The 10,265-nt window shown below is 41.6% G+C and overlaps 2 protein-coding genes across 2 annotated transcripts; both read left to right on the plus strand.

Moving 5' to 3' along the window:
- Positions 1–276: 276 nt before the first annotated feature.
- LRP88_02024 (uncharacterized protein) lies at positions 277–4,910 on the plus strand (the record flags this gene model as incomplete). Its single annotated transcript, XM_083238695.1, has 4 exons — positions 277–671; positions 802–2,395; positions 2,469–3,087; positions 3,367–4,910. 4 exons carry the CDS (start codon positions 277–279, stop codon positions 4,908–4,910), a joined length of 4,152 nt encoding a protein of 1,383 aa, XP_083105803.1.
- Positions 4,911–6,045: 1,135 nt separating this feature from the next.
- On the plus strand, positions 6,046–6,357 carry LRP88_02025 (uncharacterized protein; the record flags this gene model as incomplete). The annotated part of the gene is made up of 1 exon (XM_083238696.1): positions 6,046–6,357. One exon carries the CDS (start codon positions 6,046–6,048, stop codon positions 6,355–6,357), a length of 312 nt encoding a protein of 103 aa, XP_083105804.1.
- Positions 6,358–10,265: the final 3,908 nt, after the last annotated feature.

Here is a 10,265-nt window from a genome sequence, read left to right on the forward strand (position 1 = left end):
CGCGACCATGTAAAGAAGAGAAACAACCTGGACAAGATGGCTCTTGATGAAGCCAGCTTGATTGAAGCTGGCCTCATCGTGAGAGATCACGTGGGCATTGCATTAGCAGCTTTTCAACCCTCCCAGCATCCATGGCAGCCTGGTCCAGAACTCGCGACCCCCGCACTCAGCCGCAATCCTTCCTTCTATTGCACTTTGCACAGACAGACAACTCCCAATCTCCCTCCCAGCGATCGATCGCCAGCGATGAAGCCGACCGATTGATACTAATAAACGATGGAAGGTCTTGGTGTCGCCGCAAACGTCATCGCCGTCGTCGATCTCTCCGTCAAGGTCATCGCATGGCTGTCCGAGTACGCGCAAGATGTCAAGAATTCCAAGCCCGAGCGAGCGAGACTTCTGCAGGCCGCCACTCAGCTGAACTCGGTTTCACAACATGTTCAACAATTACTGCAAAGCCCGCGCGGGGCGAAACTGCATGCCTCGAGGAAGCTCGCCCAGGCAATGGGTGATGGCAAGGCGCAGCTCTTCTGGCTGGAGGGATTGCTGTCGAACCGCGGGAGATTCAGCAGTCTGATGTGGTCTTTCCAGAAGAAAAAAGTCGAGGAGGCGATTCTGGATCTTGAGCGATGCACGGGGATCGTTCATAATGTCCTTCAGGTGGACGTCGCGTAAGTTGACCCTCCCGTCCCTACCCGTCCGACTAGACTCGGGCTGACCCGCGCCTAACAGCGACGTGATCCTCAAAATGGATGACAAAGCCGAAAACGACCGACGACGAGTAGAGGTTGATCGAAGAAGGATGGAGGTTGACCGACAGAGAATAGCCATCGACCGACTCCCCTTCGCAGACGGCGCTTCCTTCGATTCTCGAGCCGAACAACATAACCCGACATGCCTACAAAACACCAGAGTCGAACTCCTCAACCACATAAATAATTGGATCTACGACCCCAATGGCAAAACAATATTCTGGCTCAATGGTATGGCGGGGACGGGAAAGTCCACCATATCTCGAACAATCGCCCGTTCACTTGCCAGCCACGGTCTGCTTGGAGCCAACTTCTTCTTCAAGAGGGGTGAGACAGATCGAGGCAACTTGGCCAAGCTCTTCACCACAATAGCACGCCAATTGGCCCTCAGTCAACCAGCCCTGGGTCCAAAGATCAAGGAGAGATTCGATTCCGATCCTACGATTGTTGGGAAGGCCGCACAAGTACAGTTCAAGACCCTCATTCTTGACGCCTTTTCTGCTTGCGCCCATCTCTTTAGAGATGGGACACCACTCGTTATTGTCATTGATGCCCTGGACGAATGCGAACGAGACGAGGACATCAAGCTTATCATTAACCTCTTTTCTCAAACTCGAGATGTTCAACGCCCACGACTCCGAGTCTTTGTCACCAGCCGACCAGAGTTGCCAGTGCGACTTGGCTTCAGCGCTGTCGAGGGCAGGTGGCAAGACTGTATTCTCCACGAGATCCCTCGTCGCGTCGTTGAGCGCGACATTTCCCTTTTCCTTCAATACCAACTCAGTGAGATTCGGACAGGCTGGAATTCCTCCGTCACCAAAAACCGCCAACTACCTCCAAATTGGCCCAAGCCTACCGAGATTCAATCACTGACCGAAAGCGCCGTCCCTCTCTTCATTTTTGCAGCAACCATCTGCCGTTTCATCAACGATCGGAAACATGGTAGTCCTGCTCGACAGCTGGAAAAGGTGTTGCAACACCAGAACAGGAGAGGTGCTTCCAAGATGCACATCATCTACTCACCCGTTCTGAGCCAACAACTCGCCGATGCATCCGCCGATGAGAGGCAACACATCATTGAAGAGTTTCGACGAGTCGTCGGTGCTATCGTCACCCTCGCCAGTCCTCTATCTACCATCACGTTATCACGACTTATCGACATCCCACAGAGCACAATCGACGACAGGCTCGACATGCTTCACTCAGTTCTCAGCATTCCAAAATCTCCAAATGCCCCAGTCAGGACACTGCACTTGTCCTTCAGGGATTACCTCGTCGACACGGCGACTCGTGCGCAAAATCCATTCTGGATTGATGAAAAGGCTGTCTCAAGGAACTTGGCCAGACGCTCTTTCGGATTGATGCGAGATCACCTCAAGCCTGACATCTGCTCAGTTCAAAACCCCGGAACTCGTCGCTCGGACATGGATCGTAAACTGATCGATGAGCGTTTGCCGGGCGTGGTGCAGTACGCATGCCTGCATTGGGTGTACCATCAGGAGTTGGCTGGCCTCGAGGAGGAGGATATCATGCTTGTCTATGACTTCTTGACTCACCATTTCCTTGTCTGGATCGAGGCCTTGACCCTGATTGACCGTGCATGGCAAGTTTCGCAGCTGATCACTAACTTGCAGACAGCCCTGGTATGTACTCCGGCTGCTTTACTCGACTCTGTTCGCTGACATATTGCAGTCTCAGTCACAGTCGCAATCCCAGAACGCTCAGCGGCTTTCCGAGTTCCTTGCTGATGCCATGCGCTTCCTGGTTTCAAACGCGACTGGCATCAATCTCGCTCCGCTGCAGGTGTATTCCTCTGCATTGGTCTTTGCGCCAAAGAACAGCCCCATCAGACAAGCCTTCAGGAGTCAGATTCCCCCGTGGATTACTCTGGTACCATCAGTGGAGCCCGACTGGGACACATGTTTGAGGGTGCTGGAAGGTCACCAAGTTCCGGTTAACGCCGTGGCTTTTTCACTGGATTCCTCAATCCTTGTCTCAGCCTCTTTGGATCGAGCCGTCCGAGTCTGGAACTGGGACACAGGAGAGTGCATCTACGAACTCAAAGGCACCCGTGCTCCCATTTGCGCCACGGCTCTATCGCCAGATGCAGAGGTTGTAGCGGCTGCTGCTATCAATGGAATTATCCGCATCTGGAGTTTAGCAACAGGAGCTTGCGTGCACGAGTTGATGGCGGATAACGGCGAGATCTCCTCGATGGCCTTTTCAGCCGACTCTAGGTTCTTATCAGCCGTGTCGAGTGATATGGCCATATACTCCTGGAGCCGGGATACGGGAGCATGCGTGCAGGAACTCATGCCACCGGGCGGCATGGTCCGTGAAGCCATCTTTTCGCCTGATCTCAAGACAATCATCTCGTACGGCAATGGCATACCAACCAAACTCTGGAACTCCGGCACAGGCCAGACCTCGTTCACTCTTGACCGTTATGAAAGGGCTTTGATCTCGCCTGATTCAAATATGGTGCTAGCATACTTCTATTTTGATATCTATGGCCGAGGCGGTTACTCCTGGAGCTCCAAGTCCATGCATGTCTGGGGTCGAAACAGCGGCGCACGTCTCTGCGAGCTGATAGATGACGCCGGAGAAGGCCTAGGAACCGTTGAAGTCGCCGCCTTTTCTCCTGATTCGGAAACGATAGCCACGGGCTCGGTCAAGAAAGTTCAGATCTGGAGCTCCGCAACTGGCAGATGCTTGTCCACTTTCGACAACCTTGCGTCGGATGTTAAAAGACTGGTTTTCTCGCCCGACTCGAAATTCGTAGCCTTGGCCCTACTCAACTCGACCATCCAGATCTGGAGCCTGTCTGAGAATGCTTGCGTCAATATCCTCCAAGGCCACTCGGGTCTCATCAACTCGATACTCTTTTCTCCCGACGGTGCGGTTCTCGCATCTTTCTCCATGGACCAGACCATCCGTATTTGGGATTGGAAGCGAAGCGTCGATGAGCCACACCACCCTTTCGGAACAATACATCAAATCAAGTTCTCTCCTGACAACACCATGATCGCAACAGTGTCAATTGATGACATGCTTCGAATATGGAACGCTAACACAGGAGAATGTCTACACGAGTTTTCAACCATGGAGTACGATAAAACCAAACTTTCAATCGTCTTCTCTGATGACTCAAGCCTCGTGGGGCTGGGGCAGTCTGACAAAACATCCAGTATCTGGAGTACAAGGACCGGGGACTGTGAATGGCAGTTTGAGGATGCGCTGGGGTCCATTCGTCTTGCCCTTTCTCCGGACTCGCGAAGCATCGTCACGGGCTTGAATGGATACGGCGAGATCCGTGTGTGGAACCGCAGGGGCATGAATTTTGAGGTTCAGGACGTCTTTCCGACCACCGGATATGAGATTCTGCACTTGGCCTTGTCCCCCTGCTCCAAATTCATGGCAGCAAGCATTCGCCCAACGCACTACCTGGACAGCGCGGCAGGCAAATTCCAACTCTGGAACCTACAGACCAAGAAGCTCATCGTCGACCAAAATAGCACCTCGGGGACTCGTGAGCTCAACTTTGGAAAGGTGTGGTTCTCGGTCGATGGCGCTTTGGCGGCAACAGATTTGGAAGGCAACCTGTGTATATGGAGGTTGCCAGAAGGACGGTTCATCTCGAAGCTTGGAGAAGAGACCAACTCGACCTTGGCAAAGGTACCCTTCGCGGCATTCTCGGAAAAGGGACCATACGTGGCGACTGCTACATCCTATGCGGCTACTCTAGATAGCCGTCTCCCCGTGCCATGGGCCCAGATTTGGAACTGGCAGACCGAGGAGCGTCTATTCAAGGTGATGGACCTAACTCATGCAATTCATCAGCTCTCATTCCTGCCCGGCGACAGAGGTCTTCTCACAAGTGTCGGAGAGTGTTCCCTCCCATCGGATGTGCATGGCCTGATACCTCACCGGTCTCATCAAGTCATTCACTTCCGTCAAGAACTTAGAGTCGATGTCAGGACATGCTGGGTCAAGTGGCGAGACCACGACATACTCAAGTTGCCGACCGACTGTCGAGACTGTCAATACTCGGTGTTAGGGTACACTCTTGCGATCGGGTGCAAAGCTGGCAGAGTCATTATTATTAGGTTTGATAGGAGGATGCTTGAGAGGTTGCGGATTTTGATACAGACTGAGTAGTGGACATATTGACAAGAGATGGGAACGTGATATGATACTCAGGATTCAGGATAATCAATAATGCAACTCATACGACAAAGCAATTTCAGACCACATAGCAACAGCCTGGCAGGGGGCAATACCCGGCCCGCGGACCCAAAACCGTGTCCACGGGTCTGATCCCTTGATTTATAAATCGGTCTCACGGGATCATGGAAGAGTAATTAAATTCCTTTTTCCGTTACCCACGTCAAGATCCCGTCTGCTAAGAAGCGGCCCGACAAGCGGACCGCCACCCCGGGTTTCCTCTTCTGGGACAGTTGTCTCAGGAGATCTAGATCATGCGGGGCCTAAGGACCCGCAAGGGTTCGGGATGGAACTTGTCTCTCGTAATTCTCCCAGTAGTGGAATCGAGACATGAGATTGGTGTCTCGATGGGAATGTGTTAGATTCTAAGGAGGTTGTGGAGGGAGTTCGGGGTTTGGAAGGGGCACGGAACGTCGGCAGTCTCGGCTGCTCGAATAATCGAAGTGGTTATGGGAGGACTTGAAAGAGCCAAAGGGGCCGCTGAAGGGTGTATCACGAATAGAAAGCATCTTGTTGGCCAGAGCTTGAAAGCTGACTTGAGACGAAAATTGGCGAACGCTTCACCAAAGTTGCTTCTGACCACTACTAAATCTGTAACTATCCTATTCATCTTGTATATTTCTCCTCTCGCATCTACCTGTGACATCCCGGAGAAGGCCATGTCAACGATTCCATTGCTACATGGCAAGATAACTCAGAGTATCGGGTAGGTTACTCGTGCCCGACCTCTAGAACGGAAATGAGCATGCGGGAATTTCAAAGACATCATCACCTCTACCAGTGACCAAGAGTCCTCCGCATACAACCACATCAAGGAGCTTCATGCCGTGTCAGTGGAGTCTCGCCATGGCCTTCGGATGTTCCACCAGCTCACCGACAAACAGCCGAAGCAGAGAGGGAAGATTGCTTCGCCACTTAGAATTTGTCGACGTTGACTGAGAAAAGAGAGCACTTGGAGAAGAGTTGAAAGGTATATGAATGACATCTAGTTACCTCGAATCAACCCATTCTTCATCACCATCAACACATCAACCTTCATACAACCACTTCACTTCCAAACACCAACGAAATGCGTTCTTTCCTCGCCGCCCTCACAATGGCCATCCTGACCCGCGGAGCCCTCGCCGGCTGCACCTTCCACGGCCGCAAATGCGAGTGGGTTGGCACCGCTCCCTTCTGCGGCCGCCACGCTGACCACGGCGGCCACCTCGGCATCGACCCCCCTCACCAGGGCTGGCTGACTGCCACCGACACCGAGGACGAGAGCATCAGCGACCTCTATGACCGCAAGGGCTCTGAGTTTAAGGACTGTTATAATGATTATGGTAAGGGGTGTTGGATTGGCTATAAGGCTCTTTATTGCGACCACAACGACAAGTAGATTGATTTCTACTCAGATGGTATGACTCTAATAATAATCTAAAAAAGCGAGTACCATGAGCTAATATTCGATACGGTCAGCCCCAGAACTTTGCAGTTCACAACATAAGCAATACAGGTCTCGGAAACAGGGTTATCTTGAATACAACTCAGGGGCAGGACGATTGATGCCTAGGCAAGCAAACTACCGAGTAGCCAATTCACTATGAAGTATCATTGTATTGTTTTGTGAGAATGAGGGGGAGAATTTATATTTTTAGAGAAAATTCATTTCTTCGAACCGGCATTTCGACGGTACATCGTCTATATTCTTTGAAGCTTGAAGCTAGCCCAGTGAAATTCAACTACTTGGGCCTAACACGCTTGACATCTCTAGAGAAACATTAATATCCGTACTACCAATTGTCTAAAAGAAGTGGTGTTATTTTCGGTTGGGCGCAGTAACCTTGCCACATGGTCGTAACAAAACTCGAGACACCAAGACACCCGGGCTCAGCTACAATAAGTAGAGAGGTTTAAGTGTATAATCTAAGTATAACGTACATAATAAGCGAGCGCCGCAGACAAGCGAGCGCCGCACTTTTCCCTCCTATACCTAACTTTTTATTTAATTAATTAATTATTAACCACTAAATATATTAGACCTAAACACTAAGGCTAGAACACTTCTTACCCTTTAAGCCCTTTAAAATAACCTAAAACTAAGCGTCTAAAGCGCTATAGGGATATATAAGATTAATAAGCGGCGGCTATATCGCCGCCAGCAGGGCATTTAATCCCAACGCGATATTATCCTAAATTTATGCTAATTATCTAATCTAGAGGAATAGATTATAGTTTAATTTATTCTTAACTTAGATATATAAGGTTTTCCCCTGTAATTATATATTATTAAAGTAATAGCTAATTAATTACTTACTAACTATATTATACTACTTATTAATAAGCGCTAAGCTTTTAACTTTATTAAATAATAAAAAAAGCTAAAAATATATTTTTTTTATAAATATAATTACTAAAGAGCTAAATATAAAGATTTAAAAGAAATCTAAAAGTAGTTTTAGCTTATAATAAATATAATTATAAAGTATAATATTTAATTAAATAATATTTAAAACTTTAATAAGATTAGCTTTTTATAAGTATTATTATAAGTAAAATAATTATTATTAATATAAAAAGTATAATTAATTAAAATTAATATAGCCTAAAAGCTAGGAATAAATTATAATAATTTAAGTAATTAATATAAAAAGCTAAGTAATTTAGCTATTTATTATAAGTATAGGCTAATATTACCTTATTAACTAGTATAAAAAAAGTAACCTCTTAGGTAATTAGACTATTATAACCTCTTAAAATAGCTAGATTAATAATAAAATAGGCCTTAAATAGCTAAAGCACTTTAATTAATATATAATTAAGTAATTAAATAGTTATTATTATTTTTTAATTCTTAATAGCTATAAAAGTTATTACTTTATTAATTTTAAGAAATATTATAAAAAAAATAAAATTATTATACTTTATATATTACCTTATTTACCTTATTTACTTTAGTCTCTTAATATTAAATATTTTAGCTTATTTAAGAAGGCTTATAATTAAGAAATAAAATATCTAATTAAATACTTTATAACTTATATTTCTAAGACTAAGTTCTTTTTAGCCTTTTATACCGCTTATTAAGCTATTATAATAAAATAAAATATTAGGTTTATTTTTAAAAGGGCTAGACTTATTTCTTTTAACCTAGAAAGTATAGTCTTAAAGCTTAATATATAGCTATAGACTTTAATACTAGTTAAGAAAGAGGCTAGGCCCTTAACTATCACGGCACTAGTTATAACAACCACTAGGATTATATATAACCTACTATAACCGCTGATTACCCTGCGATTTATATCGCAAATAGTATATACTATGAGCCTTAAGATAGGACTTATAATTTAGATTATAACTTATTATAAGCCTTAACTTATAAATCGTGAGCTAGACTAAGTATATAAAATATACTTATTATACTTTCTTATATATTAGTTACCTTAGCTATTAATATAACTTAGTTATACTTAATACCTTTAAGTATATTACTAAATATAACTTATAACTTATTGCTTAGACTATGCCTAGCACTCTCTGCTAATATAAACCTAGTATAAGTAATTTATCCCTTAGGAAATATATAATTATTATATATTAATAGCTCTTATTTAGTAATATATTATATACTCTAAGCAATATTATTACTATAGCACCTAATACTAGATCTCCTTCTACCCCTCGCAGTAAGCTGCTTATTACCCCTTAATAGGGATAGCCCGCGACTAAACTAGAGGAACCTAATATCTTAATAAATACTAATAACAATAGCGAAGAATATATCGTCTTAGCCTTATATAAGGATAAGGTCTATAAGCTTAGAAATAAATATAATTACCTAAGTACCTAGTATAATAACCTCTTAGATAGCATATATAATAATACTAAGATTACTTAGGAATAATTAATTAATATAAAAGTATTAATAAATAATATATAAAAATACTTTTATTAAGCTATAAAATAGTAATAATAATAATATTAGTAGATAATTAATAAATAATAAAATTAGATTAATTAATTTATTATGCTTTAAGCTTAATAAAATAACTTAATATAATAATAGGTTTATAATCTTAGTAACCTAATATTTAAGTATACCGCCGCTAATATTACTTATAAAGATATTAATAAAATTATTAAACCTAAGGACTTAGAGCTATTTAATAAGTAAGCTATTTATATTAAGATATTTCTTATATCCCTTAGAGTATATTAATAGTATTTTCTTATTAAGATAGCTAATACTAAAAGTAAGGTCTTATATATTAATAAATACCTTATAGATAATATACTTACTTAGTTTAAACCTAAGCTATATAACTTTCTTAGAAATAATCCTATTAAAGAAATATAACTCTTTTTTATTAAATATAAAAACTTTAAAAAAGTAATTAAATATAACTTTAGGATTATTAATAAAAAATAATAAGCTATATAAAAACTTAAAAACTTATAATAAATAAAAGTTACCTTAACTTATATAGCTAAATTTATATAAATTACTTTATTTCTTAATTAAGGAATAAATGCCCTTTAGATTACTTTTTATAAAGGACTTAAGGATAAGATTAAGGATAAACTCTATAAAATAAAAAAACCTAATAACCTCTAAGATTATATTAATATAATTATTAAGATTAATAACTAATAATTTAAATAATATATAGAGAAATCTAATAAAAGGTAAATTTAAGGTAATAAGAATAATATTAATTAATCTTAAAGGCGAGAATAAACTAGGGGTAATACCTTTTATAAAACCTACGCGGGACCTATAAAACTTAAAATAGCTTAGAAAGATAATAAGGATATTAAATATTATTATTATTATAAGAAGGGATATAAGGCTAATAAATACTAAAGAAAGTAATAAGATAAGGAGAAAGGGCGCTATTAATTAAAGCTATAATAACCCCTCTTAGAAAGTAAGAAATAAGTAAGATCTACCTAGGTAGATATTAAACCCTAGATAGCTATTTATATTATTAAAATACTTAGAATAACTTAATAAAAATATAATAAAACTAATATTTAATTAGATAAGCTAGATATATTATATAGCTAAGTATACCTCTTAGAAAAATAAGTAAAAGGTAATTATATAATTAATAATATTATAAAGAAATAACTCTATAAACTAATTAAACCTTAAAAAAATAATTACTTATATATTATAAAATATATAAGATAAAAACTACTCTTAAAGCTTAATAAGAAAGGATAATAACTAGGTAACTTAATGCTATAATATATTATTATTATAATTAGACGCGCTAAACCTAAAACTAAAGAACCTATAATATC

The sequence above is a fragment of the Fusarium phalaenopsidis genome (genome assembly GCF_050370095.1).
Source record: "Fusarium phalaenopsidis strain FUZ10S chromosome Unknown contig_32282, whole genome shotgun sequence".
Taxonomy (NCBI): domain Eukaryota; kingdom Fungi; phylum Ascomycota; class Sordariomycetes; order Hypocreales; family Nectriaceae; genus Fusarium; species Fusarium phalaenopsidis.